The 27,763-nt window shown below is 51.1% G+C and overlaps 1 protein-coding gene, 7 non-coding genes and 1 pseudogene across 8 annotated transcripts in view; all 9 read right to left on the reverse strand.

Moving 5' to 3' along the window:
- The window catches only part of atp6v1al (ATPase, H+ transporting, lysosomal 70kDa, V1 subunit A like), a 33,044-nt gene extending 17,445 nt beyond the window's left edge, over positions 1 to 15,599 (reverse strand). The window contains exons 1-6 of the mRNA XM_031891327.1: positions 15,497 to 15,599; positions 7,338 to 7,430; positions 5,026 to 5,154; positions 2,766 to 2,980; positions 2,329 to 2,466; positions 1,755 to 1,906 (exon numbers count right to left, since the gene is read on the reverse strand). Coding sequence (XP_031747187.1) covers positions 1,755 to 1,906; positions 2,329 to 2,466; positions 2,766 to 2,980; positions 5,026 to 5,154; positions 7,338 to 7,419 — 716 coding nt within the window. The 5' untranslated portion in view covers positions 7,420 to 7,430; positions 15,497 to 15,599. The remainder of the gene's footprint in view (positions 1 to 1,754; positions 1,907 to 2,328; positions 2,467 to 2,765; positions 2,981 to 5,025; positions 5,155 to 7,337; positions 7,431 to 15,496) is intronic.
- A 4,815-nt stretch (positions 15,600 to 20,414) lies between these two features.
- On the reverse strand, positions 20,415 to 20,533 carry LOC116407192. The gene has a single exon (XR_004220153.1). It is a non-coding gene; the product is annotated as a 5S ribosomal RNA (ribosomal RNA).
- Positions 20,534 to 20,678: 145 nt separating this feature from the next.
- LOC116407123 lies at positions 20,679 to 20,797 on the reverse strand. Its single transcript, XR_004220087.1, has one exon. It is a non-coding gene; the product is annotated as a 5S ribosomal RNA (ribosomal RNA).
- Positions 20,798 to 20,942: 145 nt separating this feature from the next.
- Positions 20,943 to 21,061, reverse strand: LOC116407083. Its single transcript, XR_004220048.1, has one exon. It is a non-coding gene; the product is annotated as a 5S ribosomal RNA (ribosomal RNA).
- A 145-nt stretch (positions 21,062 to 21,206) lies between these two features.
- Positions 21,207 to 21,325, reverse strand: LOC116407238. Its single transcript, XR_004220199.1, has one exon. It is a non-coding gene; the product is annotated as a 5S ribosomal RNA (ribosomal RNA).
- Positions 21,326 to 21,470: 145 nt separating this feature from the next.
- Positions 21,471 to 21,589, reverse strand: LOC116407227. The gene has a single exon (XR_004220188.1). It is a non-coding gene; the product is annotated as a 5S ribosomal RNA (ribosomal RNA).
- A 145-nt stretch (positions 21,590 to 21,734) lies between these two features.
- On the reverse strand, positions 21,735 to 21,853 carry LOC116407100. The gene has a single exon (XR_004220065.1). It is a non-coding gene; the product is annotated as a 5S ribosomal RNA (ribosomal RNA).
- Positions 21,854 to 21,998: 145 nt separating this feature from the next.
- Positions 21,999 to 22,116, reverse strand: LOC116407316 (annotated as a pseudogene).
- Positions 22,117 to 27,571: 5,455 nt separating this feature from the next.
- LOC116407089 lies at positions 27,572 to 27,690 on the reverse strand. Its single transcript, XR_004220054.1, has one exon. It is a non-coding gene; the product is annotated as a 5S ribosomal RNA (ribosomal RNA).
- Between the last annotated feature and the right edge of the window lie 73 nt (positions 27,691 to 27,763).

Consider the following 27,763-nt stretch of genomic DNA (forward strand, 5'->3'; position numbering starts at 1 on the left):
TATCGCATGCACAAAAAAACGCATTGCGTTAATTAGCGAATAGAAATAATACTAACGCATGATTCACAAACACATATGAAGCGTTAAACGTGCAAAATATCGTGTTAATCTGTGTGAATATTAACCCTACTTGGGGCAGGCGGTACTTAAAGAAAATTGCGGTTCGTGAGCTATTGGCAACACAACATGGAGTTTGCAGTCGGATTTTTTCAAGTATATGTTGGCCCTAGAGTGATGCAGCCGCCAGTTTTCAGGGAAATGGTGGTTTTCAGAAAGTAATGGTTACGTGCGTAATATATTGCGCTCTGCAAGTGTCCTTTTAGTGAATCGAGTGAAAAATAAGAAGTGATAAGATTTTTAACGCATGCTATAAATAGCACTCCTTATTTCAGACTTTAGTGAATCGGGCCCCTAGTCTCCTCCTGGGTACGGCCAAATAAGCCCCTAGTGTCCTCCTGGGTACAGCCAAATCAGCCCCTAGTCTCCTCCTGGGTACGGCCAAATCAGCCCCTAGTCTCCTCCTGGGTACGGCCAAATCAGCCCCTAGTGTCCTCCTGGGTACAGCCAAATCAGCCCCTAGTCTCCTCCTGGGTACGGCCAAATCAGCCCCTAGTCTCCTCCTGGGTACGGCCAAATCAGCCCCTAGTGTCCTCCTGGGTACGGCCAAATCAGCCCCTAGTCTCCTCCTGGGTACGGCCAAATCAGCCCCTAGTCTCCTCCTGGGTACGGCCAAATCAGCCCCTAGTCTCCTCCTGGGTACGGCCAAATCAGCCCCTAGTCTCCTCCTGGGTACGGCCAAATCAGCCCCTAGTCTCCTCCTGGGTACGGCCAAATCAGCCCCTAGTCTCCTCCTGGGTACGGCCAAATCAGCCCCTAGTCTCCTCCTGGGTACGGCCAAATCAGCCCCTAGTCTCCTCCTGGGTACGGCCAAATCAGCCCCTAGTCTCCTCCTGGGTACGGCCAAATCAGCCCCTAGTCTCCTCCTGGGTACGGCCAAATCAGCCCCTAGTCTCCTCCTGGGTACGGCCAAATCAGCCCCTAGTCTCCTCCTGGGTACGGCCAAATCAGCCCCTAGTCTCCTCCTGGGTACGGCCAAATCAGCCCCTAGTCTCCTCCTGGGTATGGCCAAATCAGCCCCTAGTCTCCTCCTGGGTACGGCCAAATCAGCCCCATGTCTCCTCCTGGGTACGGCCAAATAAGCCCCAAGTCTCCTCCTGGGTATGGCCAAATAAGCCCCTAGTGTCCTCCTGGGTACGGCCAAATCAGCCCCTAGTCTCCTCCTGGGTACGGCCAAAACAGCCCCTAGTCTCCTCCTGGGTACGGCCAAAACAGCCCCTAGTCTCCTCCTGGGTACGGCCAAATCAGCCCCTAGTCTCCTCCTGGGTACGGCCAAATCAGCCCCTAGTCTCCTCCTGGGTACGGCCAAAACAGCCCCTAGTCTCCTCCTGGGTACGGCCAAATCAGCCCCTAGTCTCCTCCTGGGTACGGCCAAAACAGCCAAAAAACCTTTCAAAAACATTTGACAGCTAATATCTGCTGTGTCTGCCTGTACCCAGGAGGGGACTAGGGGCTGATTCTCGGCAGCTCTATCCTTGGCTTCCTATAGCTGCTGATAGGGAGAGAGTCACCCAGCTTTCCCTAGGGCAGTAGTTATTAATTACCCTTACAGACACTATACCACATGTGATTGGGGTAATTATGCAAATGACAACATCCCTTTAAAGACACACAATGAGATAAAGGAGAAATCTTACGGGAAAAGCGCGTCCAACACTCTCTGGCCGGTCAGAAGTGGGTAGTTGGCCGGAAGCTTTTCTGCCGCGGGGCGAATCTGACGGACCGGCCAAACTTGGACCATGGTGAGTTTTTCCTTTACTCCCTCAAAGTCCAGTTCCATCACTACGTCCTGCAGGAGAAGGTTCCATTGGTTGTAGACATTAGAGAAGAGGTAGGTACAGTCCCAGCCCCTGCAACAACTATTCTTATTCCTAGGGTTCCCCATGAAGCTGGAACTCCATTGGTTGTAGACATTAGAGAAGAGGTAGGTACAGTCCGAGCTCCCGCAACAACCCTCAGTATTCTTATTCCTAGGGTTCCCCATGAAGCTGAAATGTCATTGGCCAACTTCCCAAGTCCCATGTAAATGGTTCCAGTGGCTATTCCGCTACTCCATTTACTTACCCACCCCGATACCAGTAGAACCTTGGGTGGGGGGGTCTTGGTGTTCCTACTACTCACCTCCCTCCCTATTGGTTTCTCTACCTTTTAGAACCTCCATTTTCTCCTTCCACAGCGCATAGAGCAGTAAGTGTCAGCTTTGCAACCTACCGAGATGTCATAGTTGCCCGGAGGGGCAATGTAGGTGACGGTCCCACAGCTGCGAGGAGGCACCATGATTTTGTGTTTGATGAGGGAATTTTCCGTCACAATCCCATAGATGTCACCGCCGGTTACATGGCTTCCAGCCTGAAGGAGATACAGTTACATGTGACTATGTGCCGCCTCCCCTGACTCCTCCCCCCTTTCAAAAAATGGTTTTACAGAACCTTAACTGCCGACTGTAAAGATGGCAGTTAGCTAACCATCTTTCTTAGAGGGACGCACCAAATCCACTGGTTATAACTTCACTTCAATAAAAGGGCTAGGATTTGGTGCATTCTTACCCAATGGTTTTACCCACGTATGTAAGCAGCCAATGGACACTGCCCCCATAACTGATATTGCCCCCCACTCCTTTCTGGCATGCTCCCTGGACCCTCACTCACCCGAATGCTTTTGTCTGGAAGAAACTCCCATTTTATGTCCCGTGACAACGCGGTGACGTTGATGCCCCTGGGAATGTAAATGCTTTTTGTCAAGTCTGTGATGTCCTTCAGGGGGCGCTGAATCCCATCGAAGATGTTCCCCATGATGCCGGGGCCCAGTTCTACAGAGAGGGGCTTTCCCGTCCTCAGTACCGGGTCCCCCACACACACGCCGGCTGAATTTGTAACGTTCAGGAAAACTGTTTAACGAGGGTCCTAAATACCCCCCAAAATATTGCTGAAAAAGCTCTTTTGGAAATTGACAATGTATTCAAGATATTAGTAGTTTTATACCGCTGACACCTTTGCTTCTGGCAATGCTTCCATTATTCTACAACTAGGGGTGCCGGGTATGTACGGAGGGTTAAACCGCTGGGGGTGCCGGGTACGTACAGAGGGTTAAACCGCTGGGGGTGCCGGGTACGTACGGAGGGTTAAACCGCTGGGGGTGCCGGGTGCGTACGGAGGGTTAAACCGCTGGGGGTGCCGGGTACGTACGGAGGATTAAACCGCTGGGGGTGCCGGGTGCGTACGGAGGGTTAAACCGCTGGGGGTGCCGGGTACGTACGGAGGATTAAACCGCTGGGGGTGCCGGGTACGTACGGAGGGTTAAACCGCTAGGGGTGCCGGGTACGTACGGAGGGTTAAACTGCTGGGGGTGCCGGGTACGTACGGAGGGTTAAACCGCTGGGGGTGCCGGGTACGTACGGAGGGTTAAACCGCTAGGGGTGCCGGGTACGTACAGAGGGTTAAACCGCTGGGGGTGCCGGGTACGTACAGAGGGTTAAACCGCTGGGGGTGCCGGGTACGTACGGAGGGTTAAACCACTGGGGGTGCCGGGTACGTACAGAGGGTTAAACCGCTGGGGGTGCCGGGTACGTACGGAGGGTTAAACCGCTGGGGGTGCCGGGTACGTACGGAGGGTTAAACCGCTAGGGGTGCCGGGTACGTACGGAGGGTTAAACCGCTAGGGGTGCCGGTACGTACGGAGGGTTAAACCGCTAGGGTGCCGGGTACGTACGGAGGGTTAAACCGCTAGGGGTGCCGGGTACGTACGGAGGGTTAAACCGCTGGGGGTGCCGGGTGCGTACGGAGGGTTAAACCGCTGGGGGTGCCGGGTGCGTACGGAGGATTAAACCGCTGGGGGTGCCGGGTACGTGCGGAGGGTTAAACCGCTGGGGGTGCCGGGTACGTGCGGAGGGTTAAACCGCTGGGGGTGCCGGGTGCGTGCGGAGGGTTAAACCGCTAGGGGTGCCGGGTGCGTACGGAGGGTTAAACCGCTGGGGGTGCCGGGTACGTACGGAGGGGTTAAACCGCTGGGGGTGCCGGGTACGTACGGAGGGTTAAACCGCTGGGGGTGCCGGGTGCGTACGGAGGGTTAAACCGCTGGGGGTGCCGGGTACGTACGGAGGGGTTAAACCGCTAGGGGTGCCGGGTGCGTACGGAGGGTTAAACCGCTGGGGGTGCCGGGTACGTACGGAGGGGTTAAACCACCCTTTGGGTGCAGGAAATACAAGATGGAGGGACCTGTGACCGAGCGTTGCGCTTCCGTCTGTCTTCGTTCTTTCAAATCTTGCGCCCACCCGCCCATTTACTGGCCTTTCTTCCCACTGTTTTTACTGGTTGTCCCCCCCCAAAGAAGGATTTGTTTGTAGGGCTCCAATTAAAACCTGCGTGTTATTGGATAATGAATATGCTTGTTTCTTATTGGTTCAGTCATTTGAATTGATATTTTATCCCTTTTGTGAAACCAAGTATTCATTTTGTATGAATTCTGTGCTCTAGAACTTTCCTTTCAGTCACCGGCATCTATTTTGTCATGAATCTCTAGCTTGGAATATGTCAGTTGCACGATTACATTCAAGTTTTGTTTCACATAATTCATTCTGTAAGTACATTTACACATAACTGGTTCTGTGCTTGATACAAATTACAGAATGGAGTCTGTAATATAATGATATCCTTTTGTGCACAAAATTGATTTTGTTCATATTCTTCACTAGAAATAGAACTTTTGTATATTTGTTACCAGTGTATATGGCCGCACATTCACTCTGTGCACTGGGGATTGTTTTGTGTATACAGAATGTATGTTTGTAGGCAAAATATACTTGGGACAAACGGCACCCGCAGGGTCACATGACCTTCTCCTCCACTATAGACTGAAAATGTAATAAAGAATTTGATTGGCTCAGCACTCCCAGCACCAGAAAAAGGATACAGGTTTCCTCATAGACCTGAATGGTGGCCAAGTCTCCCTCCAGCCGGATAATCTCCCCGACTAGTTCTGCGTGACCCACGCGCACCAACTCGTACATGGCGGCCCCCGCCATCTGGGACGCAATAACCACTGCGCCAGGAAACAGTCATTTGTATGTAGGGTTATGTGCAATAGGAAATACAGCGCCCCCCAATACTGCACCCCAATACTGCACCCCACTATCCTATAGACCCAGCGCCCAAAAGAGGGAAATACAGCGCTCCCCTATACTGCACCCCACTATCCTACAGACCCAGCGCCCAACAGAGGGAAATACAGCGCTCCCCTATACTGCGCCCCACTATCCTATAGACCCAGCGCCCAACAGAGGGAAATACAGCGCTCCCCTATACTGCACCCCACTATCCTATAGACCCAGCACCCAACAGAGGGAAATACAGCGCTCCCCTATACTGCGCCCCACTATCCTACAGACCCAGCGCCCAACAGAAGGAAATACAGTGCTCCCCTATACTGCACCCCACTATCCTACAGACCCAGCACCCAACAGAGGGAAATACAGCGCTCCCCTATACTGCGCCCCACTATCCTACAGACCCAGCGCACAACAGAGGGAAATACAGCGCTCCCCTATACTGCGCCCCACTATCCTACAGACCCAGTGCCCAATAGAGGGAAATACAGCGCTCCCCTATACTGCACCCCACTATCCTACAGACCAAGCGCCCAACAGAGGGAAATACAGCGCTCCCCTATACTGCACCCCACTATCCTACAGACCCAGCGCCCAACAGAGGGAAATACAGCGCTCCCCTATACTGCACCCCACTATCCTACAGACCAAGCGCACAACAGAGGGAAATACAGCGCTCCCCTATACTGCACCCCGCTATCCTACAGACCCAGCGCCCAACAGAGGGAAATACAGTGCTCCCCTATACTGCGCCCCACTATCCTACAGACCAAGCACCCAACAGAGGGAAATACAGCGCTCCCCTATACTGCGCCCCACTATCCTACAGACCCAGCGCCCAACAGAGGGAAATACAGCGCTCCCCTATACTGCACCCCACTATCCTACAGACCCCAGCGCCCAATAGAGGGAAATACAGCGCTCCCCTATACTGCGCCCCACTATCCTACAGACCCAGCGCCCAATAGAGGGAAATACAGTGCTCCCCTATACTGCACCCCACTATCCTACAGACCCAGCGCCCAATAGAGGGAAATACAGTGCCCCCCTATACTGCACCCCAGTATCCTACAGACCCAGCGCCCAACAGAGGGATATACAGTGCTCCCCTATACTGCACCCCACTTTCCTACAGACCCAGCGCCCAACAGAGGGATATACAGTGCTCCCCTATACTGCACCCCACTATCCTACAGACCCAGCACCCAATAGAGGGAAATACAGAGCTCCCCTATACTGCACCCCACTATCCTACAGACCCAGCGCCCAACAGAGGGAAATACAGCGCTCCCCTATACTGCACCCCACTATCCTACAGACCCAGTGCCCAATAGAGGGAAATACAGCGCTCCCCTATACTGCGCCCCACTATCCTACAGACCCAGTGCCCAATAGAGGGAAATACAGCGCTCCCCTATACTGCACCCCACTTTCCTACAGACCCAGCGCCGAAGAGAGGGAAATACAGCGCTCCCCTATACTGCGCCCCACTATCCTACAGACCCAGCGCACAACAGAGGGAAATACAGCGCTCCCCTATACTGCGCCCCACTATCCTACAGACCCAGTGCCCAATAGAGGGAAATACAGCGCTCCCCTATACTGCACCCCACTTTCCTACAGACCCAGCGCTGAAGAGAGGGAAATACAGCGCTCCCCTATACTGCACCCCACTTTCCTACAGACCCAGCGCCGAAGAGAGGGAAATACAGCGCTCCCCTATACTGCACCCCACTATCCTACAGAACCAGCACCCAACAGAGGGAAATACAGCGCTCCCCTATACTGCACCCCACTATCCTACAGAACCAGCACCCAACAGAGGGAAATACAGCGCTCCCCTATACTGCACCCCACTTTCCTACAGACCCAGCGCCGAAGAGAGGGAAATACAGCGCTCCCCTATACTGCACCCCACTTTCCTACAGAACCAGCACCCAACAGAGGGAAATACAGCGCTCCCCTATACTGCACCCCACTTTCCTACAGACCCCAGCCCCCAATAAAGAGAAATACAGCGCTCCCCTATACTGCACCCCACTTTACTACAGACCCAGCGCCCAATAGAGGTAAATACAGCACTCCCCTATACTGCACCCCCATAATGCCCTTTTGTTACCTGGACCAGAAACTCCATGGACAAATCCCATCATGCTCTCCTTCTCCTCGTCTATGAGCTTGGGCAGTTTGGAGAAATCCATCTTTGCAGTGCCTGAAGGAAATGATGGAAAGCATGAGGGTTCCCATGATGACTTGGGGTACAATGGCTCCCATGATGACTTGGGGTACAATGATGACTTGGGGTACAATGGCTCCCATGATGACTTGGGGTACAATGATGACTTGGGGTACAATGGCTCCCATGATGACTTGGGCTACAATGGCACCCATGATGACTTGGGGTACAATGGCTCCCATGATGACTTGGGGTACAATGACTCCCATGATGACTTGGGGTACAATGGGCATTATTATGGAAGAAGCAGGATCACTTTAACCAACTGTAGTTCCACTGAAAGACAATAATTGCAGTTCATCTGTGGCTTGGCTCAATATATGTGAATGTGTAGGCAGGGGCAATTCTCCCCCCTCACAGTCTCTTACTGCCCCCTGGTGCCCAACTCCTGGGATTTTTCGTTTTTACAGAAATACAATTTAAATTTTCATGAAAACAAATTTCAAAAACACGAATGCCACTTTGCTTCCTGTGGGGCAACAATATGCCCAATATTGCCCCTTATTCATTTCACTTGGAAATGTGAGGGGGTAAAAGAGGGACGACTGAGGGGGTACACGGGAAAGAATAGGCAACTGAGGGGGTACATAGGGAAGAATAGGCAACTGAGGGGGTACATAGGGAAGAATAGGCAACTGAGGGGGTACACGGGGAAGAATAGGCAACTGAGGGGGTACACAGGGAAGAATAGGCAACTGAGGGGGTGCATAGGGAAGAATAGGCAACTGAGGGGGTACACGGGGAAGAATAGGCAACTGAGGGGGTACACAGGGAAGAATAGGCAACTGAGGGGGTACACGGGAAAGAATAGGCACCTGAGGGGGTACACGGAGAAGAATAGGCAACTGAGGGGGTACACGGGGAAGAATAGGCAACTGAGGGGGTACACGGGGAAGAATAGGCAACTGAGGGGGTACACAGGGAAGAATAGGCAACTGAGGGGGTACACGGGGAAGAATAGGCACCTGAGGGGGTACACAGGGAAGAATAGGCAACTGAGGGGGTACAGGGGGAAGAATAGGCACCTGAGGGGGTACACGGGGAAGAATAGGCAACTGAGGGGGTACACGGGGAAGAATAGGCAACTGAGGGGGTACACAGGAAAGAATAGGCACCTGAGGGGGTACACGGGAAAGAATAGGCACCTGAGGGGTAACACGGGGAAGAATAGGCAACTGAGGGGGTACACGGGGAAGAATAGGCAACTGAGGGGGTACACAGGGAAGAATAGGCAACTGAGGGGGTACACGGGGAAGAATAGGCACCTGAGGGGGTACACGGGGAAGAATAGGCACCTGAGGGGGTACATAGGGAAGAATAGGCAACTGAGGGGGTACAGGGGGAAGAATAGGCACCTGAGGGGGTACACGGGGAAGAATAGGCAACTGAGGGGGTACACGGGGAAGAATAGGCAACTGAGGGGGTACACGGGGAAGAATAGGCAACTGAGGGGGTACACGTGGGAAGAATAGGCAACTGAGGGGGTACACGGGGAAGAATAGGCAACTGAGGGGGTACATAGGGAAGAATAGGCAACTGAGGGGGTACACAGGGACAAATAGGCAACTGAGGGGGTACACAGGGAAGAATAGGCAACTGAGGGGGTACACGGGGAAGAATAGGCAACTGAGGGGGTACACGGGGAAGAATAGGCAACTGAGGGGGTACACGGGGACAAATAGGCAACTGAGGGGGTACACAGGGAAGAATAGGCAACTGAGGGGGTACACGGGGAAGAATAGGCAACTGAGGGGGTACACGGGGAAGAATAGGCAACTGAGGGGGTACACGGGGAAGAATAGGCAACTGAGGGGGTACAACGGGAAAGAATAGGCACCTGAGGGGGTACACGGGGAAGAATAGGCAACTGAGGGGGTACACGGGGAAGAATAGGCAACTGAGGGGGTACGTAGGGAAGAATAGGCAACTGAGGGGGTACATATGGAAGAACAGGCAACTGAGGGGGTACATAGGGAAGAATAGGCAACTGAGGGGGTACATAGGGAAGAATAGGCAACTGAGGGGGTACATAGGGAAGAATAGGCAACTGAGGGGGTACATAGGGAAGAATAGGCAACTGAGGGGGTACACGGGGAAGAATAGGCAACTGAGGGGGTACACGGGGACAAATAGGCAACTGAGGGGGTACACTGGGAAGAATAGGCAACTGAGGGGGTACGTAGGGAAGAATAGGCAACTGAGGGGGTACACGGGGACAAATAGGCAACTGAGGGGGTACACTGGGAAGAATAGGCAACTGAGGGGGTACACGGGGAAGAATAGGCAACTGAGGGGGTACACAGGGAAGAATAGGCAACTGAGGGGGTACACGGGGACAAATAGGCAACTGAGGGGGTACACGGGGAAGAATAGGCAACTGAGGGGGTACGTAGGGAAGAATAGGCAACTGAGGGGGTACACGGGGACAAATAGGCAACTGAGGGGGTACACTGGGAAGAATAGGCAACTGAGGGGGTACACGGGGAAGAATAGGCAACTGAGGGGGTACACGGGGACAAATAGGCAACTGAGGGAGAAAACTGGGAAGAATAGGCAACTGAGGGGGTACACTGGGAAGAATAGGCAACTGAGGGGGTACGTAGGGAAGAATAGGCAACTGAGGGGGTACATAGGGAAGAATAGGCAACTGAGGGGGTACACGGGGACAAATAGGCAACTGAGGGGGTACACGGGGACAAATAGGCAACTGAGGGGGAAAACTGGGAAGAATAGGCAACTGAGGGGGTACACGGGGACAAATAGGCAACTGAGGGGGAAAACTGGGAAGAATAGGCAACTGAGGGGGTACGTAGGGAAGAATAGGCAACTGAGGGGGTACATGGGGAAGAATAGGCAACTGAGGGGGTACACGGGGAAGAATAGGCAACTGAGGGGGTACACGGGGAAGAATAGGCAACTGAGGGGGTACGTAGGAAAGAATAGGCAACTGAGGGGGTACATATGGAAGAATAGGCAACTGAGGGGGTACACAGGGAAGAATAGGCAACTGAGGGGGTACACGGGGACAAATGGGCAACTGAGGGGGAAAACTGGGAAGAATAGGCAACTGAGGGGGTACGTAGGGAAGAATAGGCAACTGAGGGGGTACATAGGGAAGAATAGGCAACTGAGGGGGTACATAGGGAAGAATAGGCAACTGAGGGGGTACATAGGGAAGAATAGGCAACTGAGGGGGTAAACAGGGAAGAATAGGCAACTGAGGGGGTACACAGGGAAGAATAGGCAACTGAGGTGGTACACAGGGAAGAATAGGCAACTGAGGGGGTACATAGGGAAGAATAGGCAACTGAGGGGGTACACGGGGACAAATAGGCAACTGAGGGGGTACATAGGGAAGAATAGACAACTGAGGGGGTACACGGGGAAGAATAGGCAACTGAGGGGGTACATAGGGAAGAATAGGCAACTGAGGGGGTACACGGGGAAGAATAGGCAACTGAGGGGGTACACGGGGAAGAATAGGCAACTGAGGGGGTACACGGGGAAGAAGAGGCAACTGAGGGGGTACACGGGGAAGAATAGGCAACTGAGGGGGTACATATGGAAGAATAGGCAACTGAGGGGGTACACGGGGAAGAATAGGCAACTGAGGGGGTACACAGGGAAGAATAGGCAACTGAGGGGGTACATATGGAAGAATAGGCAACTGAGGGGGTACACGGGGAAGAATAGGCAATTGAGGGGGTACATATGGAAGAACAGGCAACTGAGGGGGTACATAGGGAAGAATAGGCAACTGAGGGGGTACACGGGGACAAATAGGCAACTGAGGGGGTACACGGGGACAAATAGGCAACTGAGGGGGTACACGGGGAAGAATAGGCACCTGAGGGGGTACACGGGGACAAATAGGCAACTGAGGGGGTACATAGGGAAGAATAGGCAACTGAGGGGGTACATAGGGAAGAATAGGCAACTGAGGGGGTACACGGGGAAGAATAGGCAACTGAGGGGGTACACGGGGAAGAATAGGCAACTGAGGGGGTACGTAGGGAAGAATAGGCAACTGAGGGGGTACACGGGGACAAATAGGCAACTGAGGGGGTACATAGGGAAGAATAGGCAACTGAGGAGGTACATAGGGAAGAAGAGGCAACTGAGGGGGTACATATGGAAGAATAGGCAACTGAGGGGGTACACGGGGAAGAATAGGCAACTGAGGGGGTACGTAGGGAAGAATAGGCAACTGAGGGGGTACACGGGGAAGAATAGGCAACTGAGGGGGTACACGGGGAAGAATAGGCAACTGAGGGGGTACACAGGGAAGAATAGGCAACTGAGGTTGTACACGGAGACAAATAGGCAACTGAGGGGGAAAACTGGGAAGAATAGGCAACTGAGGGGGTATGTAGGGAAGAATAGGCAACTGAGGGGGTACATATGGAAGAACAGGCAACTGAGGGGGTACATAGGGAAGAATAGGCAACTGAGGGGGTACATAGGGAAGAATAGGCAACTGAGGGGGTACACGGGGACAAATAGGCAACTGAGGGGGTACACGGGGACAAATAGGCAACTGAGGGGGTACACGGGGAAGAATAGGCACCTGAGGGGGTACACGGGGACAAATAGGCAACTGAGGGGGTACAAAGGGAAGAATAGGCAACTGAGGGGGTACACGGGGAAGAATAGGCAACTGAGGGGGTACATAGGGAAGAATAGGCAACTGAGGGGGTACACGGGGAAGAATAGGCAACTGAGGGGGTACACGGGGAAGAATAGGCAACTGAGGGGGTACACGGGGAAGAATAGGCAACTGAGGGGGTACACAGGGAAGAATAGGCAACTGAGGGGGTACATATGGAAGAATAGGCAACTGAGGGGGTACACGGGGAAGAATAGGCAACTGAGGGGGTACATATGGAAGAATAGGCAACTGAGGGGGTACACAGGGAAGAATAGGCAACTGAGGGGGTACATATGAAAGAATAGGCAACTGAGGGGGTACACGGGGAAGAATAGGCAACTGAGGGGGTACATATGGAAGAATAGGCAACTGAGGGGGTACACAGGGAAGAATAGGCAACTGAGGGGGTACACGGGGAAGAATAGGCAACTGAGGGGGCACACGGGGAAGAATAGGCAACTTAGGGGGTACATATGGAAGAATAGGCAACTGAGGGGGTACGTAGGGAAGAATAGGCCACTGAGGGGGTACACAGGGAAGAATAGGCAACTGAGGGGGTACGTAGGGAAGAATAGGCAACTGAGGGGGTACGTAGGGAAGAATAGGCAACTGAGGGGGTACACAGGGAAGAATAGGCAACTGAGGGGGTACATAGGGAAGAATAGGCAACTGAGGGGGTACACAGGGAAGAATGGGGTGCTAGTAATATACAGTATATGAGACAATACACACAGCAGTTACAGGCAAGTCCCATATGAAGGTGTGTATATATATATATATAGTTACATAGTGGGCCCCTCAGTGAGCTCAGGAGCTAGCACTCCATATGCCCCAGTACCCAGGCTAAGGGCAGGACAATCAGGTTCAGGTCGGCCTCTGTTTGTACCACAAACATCTCACTTTGGGGAAAACAAGAGTCGTGTTTACAATAAACAAAGAGAGGAACGTATGGAACACAAACCCACAAACGCTGCTAAATGTGAGCAGGACAAGCAATAAATCTGCCACGTGGGGCAAATGGGAAGGTCGTGAGATTCTACTATGGGCCTAGAATGTTACACCGGGGCCCATTTTGTTTCTCTCCATTTCCTCTCCCTCATAGACTGCAAGCTCTGCAGGGCAGGAATCTCATATCATACATCTCAAGTGTGTACTGAAACTCCCACTGTCTAGTACACGGGGGGGGGGGGGGGCTGGCAGGGGGTAAGGGAATGGTACCTACTGCAGAACTGCCCCCCGTGTGTATCTATGCCATGTACAGCACTGGGCACACTTGGGGGGGCTATATAAATACAATACAGGTACAGGGGGGGCTGGCAGGGGGTAAGGGAATGGTACCTACTGCAGAACTGCCCCCACCCCTGTGTGTATCTATGCCATGTACAGCACTGGGCACTCTTGGGGGGGCTATATAAATACAATACAGGTACAGAGGGGGGGGGGGCAGGGGGTAAGGGAATGGTACCTACTGCAGAACTGCCCCCCCGTGTGTATCTATGCCATGTACAGCACTGGGCACACTTGGGGGGGGGGCTATATAAATACAATACAGGTACAGAGGGGGGCAGGGGGTAAGGGAATGGTACCTACTGCAGAACTGCCCCCTGTGTGTATCTATGCCATGTACAGCACTGGGCACACTTGGGGGGCTATATAAATACAATACAGGTACAGAGGGGGGGGGCTGGCAGGGGGTAAGGGAATGGTACCTACTGCAGAACTGCCCCCTGTGTGTATCTATGCCATGTACAGCACTGGGCACACTTGGGGGGCTATATAAATACAATACAGGTACAGAGGGGGCAGGGGGTAAGGGAATGGTACCTACTGCAGAACTGCCCCCCCGTGTGTATCTATGCCATGTACAGCACTGGGCACACTTGGGGGGGGGCTATATAAATACAATACAGGTACAGGAGGGGGGCAGGGGGTAAGGGAATGGTACCTACTGCAGAACTGCCCCCTGTGTGTATCTATGCCATGTACAGCACTGGGCACACTTGGGGGGCTATATAAATACAATACAGGTACAGAGGGGGGGGGGCTGGCAGGGGGTAAGGGAATGGTACCTACTGCAGAACTGCCCCCTGTGTGTATCTATGCCATGTACAGCACTGGGCACACTTGGGGGGCTATATAAATACAATACAGGTACAGAGGGGGGCAGGGGGTAAGGGAATGGTACCTACTGCAGAACTGCCCCCCCGTGTGTATCTATGCCATGTACAGCACTGGGCACACTTGGGGGGGGGCTATATAAATACAATACAGGTACAGAGGGGGGCAGGGGGTAAGGGAATGGTACCTACTGCAGAACTGCCCCCTGTGTGTATCTATGCCATGTACAGCACTGGGCACACTTGGGGGGCTATATAAATACAATACAGGTACAGAGGGGGGGGGGCTGGCAGGGGGTAAGGGAATGGTACCTACTGCAGAACTGCCCCCTGTGTGTATCTATGCCATGTACAGCACTGGGCACACTTGGGGGGCTATATAAATACAATACAGGTACAGAGGGGGGGGGGGGCAGGTGGTAAGGGAATGGTACCTACTGCAGAACTGCCCCCTGTGTGTATCTATGCCATGTACAGCACTGGGCACACTTGGGGGGGGGGGCTATATAAATACAATACAGGTACAGAGGGGGGCAGGGGGTAAGGGAATGGTACCTACTGCAGAACTGCCCCCCTGTGTGTATCTATGCCATGTACAGCACTGGGCACACCTGGGGGGGGGGCTATATAAATACAATCCAGGTACAGGGGGGGGGGGCAGGGGGTAAGGGAATGGTACCTACTGCAGAACTGCCCCCCCCCTGTGTGTATCTATGCCATGTACAGCACTGGGCACACTTGGGGGGCTATATAAATACAATACAGGTACAGGGGGGGGCAGGGGGTAAGGGAATGGTACCTACTGCAGAACTGCCCCCCCCCTGTGTGTATCTATGCCATGTACAGCACTGGGCACTCTTGGGGGGGGGGCTATATAAATACAATACATGTACAGGGGGGGGGGGGCAGGGGGTAAGGAATGGTACCTACTGCAGAACTGCCCCCCCTGTGTGTATCTATGCCATGTACAGCACTGGGCACACTTGGGGGGCTATATAAATACAATACAGGTACGGGGGCAGGGGGTAAGGGAATGGTACCTACTGCAGAACTGCCCCCCCTGTGTGTATCTATGCCATGTACAGCACTGGGCACACTTGGGGGGCTATATAAATACAATACAGGTACGGGGGCAGGGGGTAAGGGAATGGTACCTACTGCAGAACTGCCCCCCTGTGTGTATCTATGCCATGTACAGCACTGGGCACACTTGGGGGGCTATATAAATACAATACAGGTACAGGGGGGGGGGCAGGGGGTAAGGGAATGGTACCTACTGCAGAACTGCCCCCAGCAGAATCCAGACCTTGATGGTTCCTTACGGTTCCCCTGTGGGCTCCACTCTGGGTCAGTACATTGTGGGTTCTGCTTTATACTGGGGGAGAGGACACGGGGGGGGGGGGGGGGTGTTTGGCCAATCGTGTTCCTTCTTAAAGTGTCTGTGCAACAAGGTGACTTGTAGGGCGACCGATGCCCCATCCCAGAGGTAGTGTTTACAGTAAATACCCCATGTACCAGATCCGACTGCTTTTATTTATATTGTACACAGAGTCCGGGGCTCAAACCAAAGTCTCTATTGTTTTCTACTAACGACTCTGAGTGTCCTGATAGTCAGGTCTGTCTGTCCATTCTGATTCCCCAGTAATCCCCCCAATAATCCCCCAGCCTAAGGGCCAGTTAGGGGGGCATTTGGGGTGAGTGCTTATTTGTGCCCTGGGTACCCCTGGAACTATAGCGGGGTGACTGTTACCCCAATGTTTCTATATATCTGTAACCTTGTTATGGGCTAAGGGGACCCAGCCTAAGGGCCAGTTAGGGGGGCATTTGGGGTGAGTGCTTATTTGTGCCCTGGGTACCCCTGGAACTATAGCGGGGTGACTGTTACCCCAATGTTTCTATATATCTGTAACCTTGTTATGGGCTAAGGGGGCCCAGCCTGAAGGCCAGTTAGGGGGAGATTTGGGGTGAGTGCTTATTTGTGCCCTGGGTACCCCTGGAACTATAGCGGGGTGACTGTTACCCCAATGTTTCTATATATCTGTAACCTTGTTATGGGCTAAGGGGGCCCAGCCTGAAGGCCAGTTAGGGGGGGATTTGGGGTGAGTGCTTATTTGTGCCCTGGGTACCCCTGGAACTATAGCGGGGTGACTGGTACCCCAATGTTTCTATATATCTGTAACCTTGTTATGGGCTAAGGGGGCCCAGCCTGAAGGCCAGTTAGGGGGGGATTTGGGGTGAGTGATTATTTGTGCCCTGGGTACCCCTGGAACTATAGCAGGGTGACTGTTACCCCAATGTTTCTATATATCTGTAACCTTGTTATGGGCTAAGGGGGCCCAGCCTGAAGGCCAGTTAAGGGGGGATTTGGGGTGAGTGCTTATTTGTGCCCTGGGTACCCCTGGAACTATAGCGGGGTGACTGTTACCCCAATGTTTCTATATATCTGTAACCTTGTTATGGGCTAAGGGGGCCCAGCCTGAAGGCCAGTTAGGGGGGGATTTGGGGTGAGTGCTTATTTGTGCCCTGGGTACCCCTGGAACTATAGCGGGGTGACTGTTACCCCAATGTTTCTATATATCTGTAACCTTGTTATGGGCTAAGGGGGCCCAGCCTGAAGGCCAGTTAGGGGGGGATTTGGGGTGAGTGCTAATTTGTGCCCTGGGTACCCCTGGAACTATAGCGGGGTGACTGTTACCCCAATGTTTCTATATATCTGTAACCTTGTTATGGGCTAAGGGGGCCCAGCCTGAAGGCCAGTTAGGGGGGGATTTGGGGTGAGTGCTTATTTGTGCCCTGGGTACCCCTGGAACTATAGCGGGGTGACTGTTACCCCAATGTTTCTATATATCTGTAACCTTGTTATGGGCTAAGGGGGCCCAGCCTGAAGGCCAGTTAGGGGGGGATTTGGGGTGAGTGCTTATTTGTGCCCTGGGTACCCCTGGAACTATAGCAGGGTGACTGTTACCCCAATGTTTCTATATATCTGTAACCTTGTTATGGGCTAAGGGGGCCCAGCCTGAAGGCCAGTTAGGGGGGGATTTGGGGTGAGTGCTTATTTGTGCCGTGGGTACCCCTGGAACTATAGCGGGGTGACTGTTACCCCAATGTTTCTATATATCTGTAACCTTGTTATGGACTAAGGGGGCCCAGCCTGAAGGCCAGTTAGGGGGGGATTTGGGGTGAGTGTTTATTTGTGCCCTGGGTACCCCTGGAACTATAGCGGGGTGACTTTGCGACCCTCTCTCCCTATGCTAATGCAGAGGCAGCAAAAAGTAGAGGGCGCCGCGGATTGCAATCCGCCAAGGCTAGCTAAGCTGGCCGGCCCTCTGCGGCCCGTTCTCCCTATGCTAATGCAGAGGCAGCAGAATGTAGATGGCGCCGCGGATGGCTAGCTAAACTGGCCGGCCCTCTGCGGCCCGCTCTCCCTATGATAATGCAGAGGCAGCAGAAAGTAGAGGGCGCCAAGGATTGCTAGCCGCCAAGGCTAGCTAAACTGGCCGGCCCTCCGCTCTCCCTATGCTAATGCAGAGGCAGCAGAAAGTAGAGGGTGCCGCGAATTGCTAGCCGCCAAGGCTAGCTAAACTGGCCGGCTCTCCCTATGCTAATGCAGAGGCAGCAGAAAGTAGAGGGCGCCACGCATTGCTAGCCGCCAAGGCAAGCTAAACTGACTGGCCAGCCCTCTGCAGCCCGCTCTCCCTATGCTAATGCAGAGGCAGCAGAAAGTAGAGGGCGCCGCGGATTGCTAGCAGCCAAGGCAAGCTAAACTGGCTGGCCCTCTCTCCCTATGCTAATGCAGAGGCAGCAGAAAGAAGAGAGCACTGAGGATTGCTAGCCGGCAAGGCTACCAAAGCTCTGCGGCCCGCTCTCCCTATGCTAATGCAGAGGCAGCAGAAAGTAGAGGGCGCTGAGGATTGCTAGCCGCCAAGGCTAGCTAAACTGGCCGGCCCTCTGCTCTCACTATGCTAATGCAGAGGCAGCAGAAAGTAGAGGGCGCCGCGGATTGCTAGCCACCAAGGCTAGCTAAACTGGCCGGCCCTCTGCTCTCCCTATGCTAATGCAGAGGCAGCAGAAAGTAGAGGGCGCCGCTGATTGCTAGCCACCAAGGCTAGCTAAACTGGCCGGCCCTCTGCGGCCCTCCGCTCTCCCTATGCTAATGCAGAGGCAGCAGAAAGTAGAGGGCGCCGCGGATTGCTAGCCGCCAAGGCTAGCTAAACTGGCTGGCCCTCTGCGGCCCTCCGCTCTCCCTATGCTAATGCAGAGGCAGCAGAAAGTAGAGGGCGCCGCGGATTGCTAGCCGCCAAGGCTAGCTAAATTGGCCGGCCCTCTGCGGCCCTCCGCTCTCCCTATGCTAATGCAGAGGCAGCAGAAAGTAGAGGGTGCTGTGGATTGCTAGCCGCCAAGGCTAGCTAGACTGGCCGGCCCTCTGCTCTCCCTATGCTAATGCAGAGGCAGCAGAAAGTAGAGGGTGCCGCGGATTGCTAGCCGCCAAGGCTAGCTAAACTGGCCGGCCCTCTCTCCCTATGCTAATGCAGAGGCAGCAGAAAGTAGAGGGCGCCGCGGATTGCTAGCCGCCAAGGCTAGCTAAACTGGCCGGCTCTCCGCTCTCCCCTCTCCCTATGCTAATGCAGAGGCAGCAGAAAGTAGAGGGTGCTGTGGATTGCTAGCCGCCAAGGCTAGCTAAACTGGCTGGCCCTCTCTCCCTATGCTAATGCAGAGGCAGCAGAAAGTAGAGGGCGCCGCGGATTGCTAGCCGCCAAGGCTAGCTAAACTGGCCGGCCCTCTCTCCCTATGATAATGCAGAGGCAGCAGAAAGTAGAGGGCGCCGCGGATTGCTAGCCGCCAAGGCTAGCTAAACTGGCCGGCCCTCCACTCTCCCTATCCTAATGCAGAGTCAGCAGAAAGTAGAGGGCGCCGCGGATTGCTAGCCGCCAAGGCTAGCTAAACTGGCCGGCCCTCTCTCCCTATGCTAATGCAGAGGCAGCAGAACGTAGAGGGCGCTGCGGATTGCTAGCCGCCAAGGCTAGCTAAACTGGCCGGCCCTCTCTCCCTATGCTAATGCAGAGTCAGCAGAAAGTAGAGGGCGCCGCGGATTGCTAGCCGCCAAGGCTAGCTAAACTGGCCGGCCCTCTCTCCCTATGCTAATGCAGAGGCAGCAGAAAGAAGAGAGCACTGAGGATTGCTAGCCGGCAAGGCTACCAAAGCTCTGCGTCCCGCTCTCCCTATGCTAATGCAGAGGCAGCAGAAAGTAGAGGGCGCTGAGGATTGCTGGGCGCTGAGGATTGCTAGCCGCCAAGGCTAGCTAAACTGGCCGGCCCTCTGCGGCCCGCTCTCCCTATGCTAATGCAGAGGCAGCAGAAAGTAGAGGGCGCCGCGGATTGCTAGCCGCCAAGGCTAGCTAAACTAGCCGGCCCTCCGCGGCCCTCCGCGGCCCTCCGCTCTCCCTATGCTAATGCAGAGGCAGCAGAAAGTAGAGGTCGCCGCAGATTGCTAGCCGCCAAGGCTAGTTAAACTGGCCGGCCCTCCGCTCTCCCTATGCTAATGCAGAGGCAGCAGAAAGTAGAGGTCGCCGCAGATTGCTAGCCGCCAAGGCTAGTTAAACTGGCCGGCCCTCCGCTCTCCCTATGCTAATGCAGAGGCAGCAGAAAGTAGAGGGCGCCGCGGATTGCGAGCTGCCAAGGCTAGCTAAACTGGCCGGCCCTCTGCGGCCCGCTCTACCTATGCTAATGCAGAGGCAGTAGAAAGTAGAGGGCGCCGCGGATTGGTAGCCGCCAAGCCTAGCTAAACTGGCCGGCCCACTGTGGCCCTCTCTCCCTATGCTAAATCAGAGGCAGCAGAAAGTAGAGGGGCCCCCGGATTGCTAGCCGCCAAGCCTAGCTAAACTGGCCGGCCCACTGCGGCCCTCTCTCCCTATGCTAATGCAGAGGCAGCAGAAAGTAGAGGGCGCCACGGATTGCTGGTATTCCCAGGCGGTCTCCCATCCAGATACTAACCAAGCCCGTCCCTGCTTATCTTCCGAGATCGGGCGCTTTCAGGGTGGTATGGCCGTAGGCGATGACTAAGCTGACTTTTCGTCCTCTTAAACATCTCCTAGCCGCTTCTACTCGCTCAAAGGCGCGCTCTCGGGCTCTTCTCAGAATCAATGCAGAAAAGCATAGAGAAGACTGCCTCCTGCTGGTCAGAATGGCAAAATGCAAAAGCTTACAACACCTGGTATTCCCAGGCAGTCTCCCATCCAGGTACTAACCAAGCCCGTCCCTGCTTAGCTTCCGAGATCAGACGAGATCGGGCGCTTTCAGGGTGGTATGGCCGTAGGCGATGACAAAGCTGACTTTTCGTCCTCTTAAACATCTCCTAGCCGCTTCTACTCGCTCAAAGGCGCGCTCTCGGGCTTTTCTCAGAATCAATGCAGAAAAGCATAGCAAAGACTGCCTCCTGCTGGTCAGAATGGCAAAATGCAAAAGCCTACAACACCTGGTATTCCCAGGCGGTCTCCCATCCAGGTACTAACCAAGCCCGTCCCTACTTAGCTTCCGAGATCAGACGAGATCGGGCGCTTTCAGGGTGGTATGGCCGTAGGCGATGACTAAGCTGACTTTTCGTCCTCTTAAACATCTCCTAGCCGCTTCTACTCGCTCAAAGGCGCGCTCTCAGGCTCTTCTCAGAATCAATGCAGAAAAGCATAGAGAAGACTGCCTCCTGCTGGCCAGAATGGCAAAATGCAAAAGCCTACAACACCTGGTATTCCCAGGCGGTCTCCCATCCAGGTACTAACCAAGCCCGTCCCTGCTTAGCTTCCGAGATCAGACGAGATCGGGCGCTTTCAGGGTGGTATGGCCGTAGGCGATGACTAAGCTGACTTTTCGTCCTCTTAAACATCTCCTAGCCGCTTCTACTCGCTCAAAGGCGCGCTCTCGGGCTCTTCTCAGAATCAATGCAGAAAAGCATAGAGAAGACTGCCTCCTGCTGGTCAGAATGGCAAAATGCAAAAGCCTACAACACCTGGTATTCCCAGGCGATCTCCCATCCAGGTACTAACAAAGCCCGTCCCTGCTTAGCTTCCGAGATCAGACGAGATCGGGCGCTTTCAGGGTGGTATGGCCGTAGGCGATGACTAAGCTGACTTTTCGTCCTCTTAAACATCTCCTAGCCGCTTCTACTCGCTCAAAGGCGCGCTCTCGGGCTCTTCTCAGAATCAATGCAGAAAAGCATAGAGAAGACTGCCTCCTGCTGGTCAGAATGGCAAAATGCAAAAGCCTACAACACCTGGTATTCCCAGGCGGTCTCCCATCCAGGGACTAACCAAGCCCGTCCCTGCTTAGCTTCCGAGATCAGACGAGTTCGGGCGCTTTCAGGGTGGTATGGCCGTAGGCGATGACTAAGCTGACTTTTCGTCCTCTTAAACATCTCCTAGCCGCTTCTACTCGCTCAAAGGCGCGCTCTCGGGCTCTTCTCAGAATCAATGCAGAAAAGCATAGAGAAGACTGCCTCCTGCTGGTCAGAATGGCAAAATGCAAAAGCCTACAACACCTGGTATTCCCAGGCGGTCTCCCATCCAGGTACTAACCAAGCCCGTCCCTGCTTAGCTTCCGAGATCAGACGAGATCGGGCGCTTTCAGGGTGGTATGGCCGCAGGCGATGACTAAGCTGACTTTTCGTCCTCTTAAACATCTCCTAGCCGCTTCTACTCGCTCAAAGGCGCGCTCTCGGGCTCTTCTCAGAATCAATGCAGAAAAGCATAGAGAAGACTGCCTCCTGCTGGTCAGAATGGCAAAATGCAAAAGCCAACATCACCTGGTATTCCCAGGCGGTCTCCCATCCAGGTACTAACCAAGCCCGTCCCTGCTAGCTTCCGAGATCAGACGAGATCAGACGCTTTCAGGGTGGTATGGCCGTAGGCAATGACTAAGCTGACTTTTCGTCCTCTTAACCCTTTGGGCGCCAAGCACGTAGCTCCTACGTGCTGCTATAAAAAGGCGTTTAATGCCCAGCACGTAGGAGCTACGTTTTATTTACCTTTCGCTTGTTCTCTGCGCTCGCTGCTTAGTCGGAGCGCAGAGAACAAGCGAAAGGTAAGGAACCCCCTAGACAACGCGCAGAGGGGGGTTACTAGTGGCCCCTGGGGCGCGATCGCCCAGGGGCCCCATAGAAAAAGTCGGGCACGTATATTCTACGTGCCCGACTTTTTCTCCTCTCTCCCTTCCTTCCTGCGCGCCCCCCTCCGCCCCCCTGCTTCCTGTTACTCACCGTTTCTGCTGCTGTGGCTGCATCTTCTGCCTGCGTCTGATCTCCAGCGATTCCAGCGATCTTCAGCTCCATGGACCCCAGGTATGTGCTACTTACACACACAAACACACATACACACACATATTACACTAATACACACTTATACTCACACTTACACACACACACATACATTTTCACACATTCATAGCACTTATTACACTCAGTTACTTGCACACACACACACACATGCACACAAAACACATTTTGCCATGTGTACACACACTTACTCACTCACTCACTTTTGTAATTTTTTTTTTTTTTATCGCATCGTTTTTATTCTTGCCTAAAAAAAATGTTTTATTGCCATTGCGTATAGCGTATTCGCTTACTGCACTGCGCAATACATTTTGTGTATTATTTTGGTGTTTTTATTACATTTTCTGTGATTTTGGTGCCATTTTATTGCCTTTTTTAGTTATGCATAGTTGTTGTTTGCTTTACTTTGTCTGTAAACCTAATTTGCCCAAGCTAGAATACTCAAACTGTGATTCTATTGCAGATATCACTAGGAAAAAAAAAAAACATTGATTTTAGTTTTTTGGGGGGGGATTTTAGCGATTTTACTGCATTTCATATTGTTCTTTGTTACTTGTCTAGCACATGGACATTTTGTCTGCTGTATTTCAATTTGGCTTCCTCTGTGCCCCACATAGTTTAGTAAATCTATGCATATTGGGCATCAAACTGTTCAGTAGACCCCTGGCATTCATATTTAGGGTGTTTTAGGTTGGTACGTTATGAAATGTGGGGTACATAATGGGGCAAAATGCAAGCTTTGTGACGATTTTCAGAAATGTTATAAAAACCGTTCTGTTTAGCATAGCTTTGTAGTTTGGTAGTTTGCAGTAGAAAGATGTATTTACCCATTTTTGTTTTGTCAGAATGTGTACTTTCAGAAAATGTATGGTTTTCTAGGGTTTCTGTACTGTTAGGGGTTCTTATGGCACATAATACACATACCGGGTGCAAAAACTGCATGAGCCGGAGCGTCGTTCGTGAAAACTCATATGCACTATTTTCATTTGGGTGCCCCTGTACTCCGCATAGTTTAGTAAATCTATGCATATAGGGCATCAAACTGTTCAGTAGACCCCTGGTATTCATATTTAGAGTGTTTTATGTTTATACGTTACAAATTGTGGGGGTACATAATGAGGTAAAATGCAAGCTTTGTGACGATTTTCAGAAATGTCATAAAAACCGTTCTGTTTAGCGTAGCTTTGTAGTTTGGTAGTTTGCAGTAGAAAGATGTATTTACCCATTTTTGTTTTGTCAGAATGTGTACTTTCAGAAAATGTATGGTTTTCTAGGGTTTCTGTACTGTTAGGGGTTCTTATGGCACATAATACACATACCGGGTGCAAAAACTGCACGAGCCGGAGCGTCATTCGTGAAAACTCATATGCACTATTTTCATTTGGGTGCCCCTGTACACCGCATAGTTTAGTAAATCTATGCATATAGGGCATCAAACTGTTCATTAGACCCCTGGCATTCATGTTTTATGTTTATACGTTACAAATTGTGGGGGTACATAATGAGGTAAAATGCAAGCTTTTTGACGATTTTCAGAAATGTCATAAAAACCGTTCTGTTTAGCATAGCTTTGTAGTTTGGTAGTTTGCAGTAGAAAGATGTATTTACCCATTTTTGTTTTGTCAGAATGTGTACTTTCAGAAAATGTAAGGTTTTCTAGGGTTTCTGTACTGTTAGGGGTTCTTATGGCACATAATACACATACCGGGTGCAAAAACTGCACGAGCCGGAGCGTCATTCGTGAAAACTCATATGCACTATTTTCATTTGGGGGCCCCTGTACTCCGCATAGTTTAGTAAATCTATGCATATAGGGCATCAAACTGTTCAGTAGACCCCTGGTATTCATATTTAGAGTGTTTTATGTTTATACGTTAAAAATTGTGGGGGTACATAATGAGGTAAAATGCAAGCTTTGTGACGATTTTCAGAAATGTCATAAAAACCGTTCTGTTTAGCATAGCTTTGTAGTTTGGTGGTTTGCAGTAGAAAGATGTATTTACCCATTTTTGTTTTGTCAGAATGTGTACTTTCAGAAAATGTATGGTTTTCTAGGGTTTCTGTACTGTTAGGGGTTCTTATGGCACATAATACACATACCGGGTGCAAAAACTGCACGAGCCGGAGCGTCATTCGTGAAAATGAATATGCACTATTTTTATTTGGGGGCCCCTGTACTCCGCATAGTTTAGTAAATCTATGCATATAGGGCATCAAACTGTTCAGTAGACCTTAGGTGTTCCTAGTTGGGGTGATTTTCCTTTTGTAGGCAAGAAATTGTGTGAGATAAATGCGGCAAATTGCAACATTTTTAGGCGATTTTCTGAAATGTCATAGAAACCACTAGCTTTAGGAAAGCTTTGCAGATTGATACTTTTGTGTAGAAAGGACTCTTTACCCATGTTGGATTTGTCTGAACGTGTACTTTCCAAAAATATATGGTTTTCAGGGGTTACCCTACATTTCTGCAGTTTCTATCCCACATAAAAACTGCCATGTGTTTATGAATTAGGTAAAGGTAAGCCATGAAATTAGTGTGCACTAGGTATATTTTGGGGTCTCTAAGTGCCATGTGCTTTGATAGACCTATGTACAATGGGCATCAAACTGTTCAGTAGACCTCTGGGGTTCATATTTAGGGTGATTTATCTTGGTACCTGATCACCTATAGAAAATAAGATGCTGCATATTGGAAGTTTTGAGGTGATTTTTGGAAATGTCATAAAATTGGCAAACTTAGGAAACCTTTGCGGCTTGGTACTTTGGAGTAGAAATACATGGGTACCCATTTTAGAGTTTGGGGAATGTGTACTTTCCAAAAATATATGACTTTCTGGGGTGAGCGTACTTTTTTGTAACATTATCCCACATATAATGATGTAAATGTGTTGATTTTGCAGAAGCTGAAATGACAGAAATGACGGATCATATGGGGGTAGGTTCATATTGGGGCCCCTACATGCCACATACTTAGGTAAACCTAAACATATTGGGCATCATACTGTTCAGTGGACCCCTGTCGTTCAAGTTCAAGGTGTTTTATCTTGGTACCTAATGATACATGGGAGATTAGATGCTGCAAACTGGAAGCTTTGAGAGGATTTTTGGAAATATTATCAAAATTGGCAACTTTAGGAAAGCTTTGCAACTTGGTACTTTGGAGTAGAAAGACATGGGTACCCATTTTAGATTCGGGGGAATGTGTACTTTCCAAAAATATATGGCTTTCTGGGGTGAGCGTACTTTTTTTGTAGCGTTGTCCCACACAAAATGATGTAAATGTATTGATTTTGCAGGAGCGGAAATGACAGAAATGGCAGATCATATGGGGTATGTTCACATTGGAGCCCCTACATGCCACATACTTAGGTAAACCTATACATATTGGGCATCAAACTGTTCAGTGGATCCCTGGCGTTCAAATTTAGGTTGTTTTACCTTGGTTCCTAATACTATGTGGGAGATAAGATGCTGCAAAATGGAAGCTTTGAGGGGATTTTTGGAATTGTCATCAAAATTGCTAACTTTAGAAATGCTTTGCGGCTTGGTACTTTGGAGTAGAAAGACACAGGTACCCATTATAGATTCGGGGGGATATGTACTTTCCAAAAATGTATGGCTTTCTGGGGTGAGCGTACTTTTTTGTAGCGTTATCCCAGACAAAATGATGTAAATGTGTTGATTTTGCAGAAGCTGAAATGACAGAAATGACGGATCATATGGGGTATGTTCATATTGGGGCCCCTACATGCCACATACTTAGGTAAACCTAAACATATTGGGCATCATACTGTTCAGTGGACCCCTGGCGTTCAAGTTCAGGGTGTTTTACCTTGGTACCTAACACTATGTGGGAGATAAGATGCTGCAAAATGGAAGCTTTGAGAGGATTTTTGGAAATATTATCAAAATTGCCAACTTTAGGAAAGCTTTGCGACTTGGTACTTTGGAGTAGAAAGACATGGGTACCCATTTTAGATTCGGGGGAATGTGTACTTTCCAAAAATATATGGCTTTCTGGGGTGAGCGTACTTTTATGTAGCGTTATCCCACACAAAATGATGTAAATGTGTTGATTTTGCAGAAGCTGAAATGACAGAAATGATGGATCATATGGGGTATGTTCACATTGGAGCCCCTACATGCCACATACTTAGGTAAACCTATACATATTGGGCATCAAACTGTTCAGTGGACCCCTGCCATTCATATTTAGGGTGTTTTATTTGGTTACGTTATGACCTGTAGGGGATAAGATACTATAGACTGGAAGCTTTGAAGCGATTTTTTAAAAAAATCACAAGTTTTGATAAAAACCAATAACTTTAGGAAAGCATTGCGACTTGATAGTTTGGAGTAGACAGACAGTTGTGCCTATTCTGGATTCCCCAGAATCTGTTCTTTCCAAAAATGTACAATTTTATGGGATAAACCTTCTGTTAGTGGAATTTTTGTCCTTGAAATCTAAAGTATGCAGCTTTCTGGAGCAGTGCTTTGGAAATTTGGTAGTGTACTGCTGGGAGTTTTTGACCTACACAAGTGAGAAATCTCCATAAAACTATATATATTTGGTATTGGCACGTTCAGGAGACATGGGACTTTCCAAATCAGGTGTATTTTAGTGCATAAAATAATTTTTGTTTCTGGTGTATGTGTTTATATTATGGAAAATATTTTTTTTACAAATTTTTTAGACATTTAGAAGCCTATATCTTGTTACAGAATTGGAATTACACAAAAATTCCACCACATTTTGAAAGCTTAGGATGTCCCGAAAAAAACGATATATAGTGTTCCTGGGTAAACTAAAAGTCCCCCCGAGGAAAAGCCCCTAAAGTCAAACAGTGCAAAATGTTCAAAAACTGTCTGGCAGTAGAAGTTCCACTTTGTTCAAAACGGCTGGCAGTGAAAGGGTTAAACATCTCCTAGCCGCTTCTACTCGCTCAAAGGCGCGCTCTCGGGCTCTTCTCAGAATCAATGCAGAAAAGCATAGAGAAGACTGCCTCCTGCTGGTCAGAATGGCAAAATGCAAAAGCCTACAACACCTGGTATTCCCAGGCGGTCTCCCACCCAGGTACTAACCAAGCCCGTCCCTGCTTAGCTTCCGAGATCAGACGAGATCGGGCGCTTTCAGGGTGGTATGGCCGTAGGCGATGACTAAGCTGACTTTTCGTCCTCTTAAACATCTCCTAGCCGCTTCTACTCGCTCAAAGGCACGCTCTCGG

This window comes from Xenopus tropicalis, chromosome 8 (assembly GCF_000004195.4).
Source record: "Xenopus tropicalis strain Nigerian chromosome 8, UCB_Xtro_10.0, whole genome shotgun sequence".
Classification (NCBI taxonomy): domain Eukaryota; kingdom Metazoa; phylum Chordata; class Amphibia; order Anura; family Pipidae; genus Xenopus; species Xenopus tropicalis.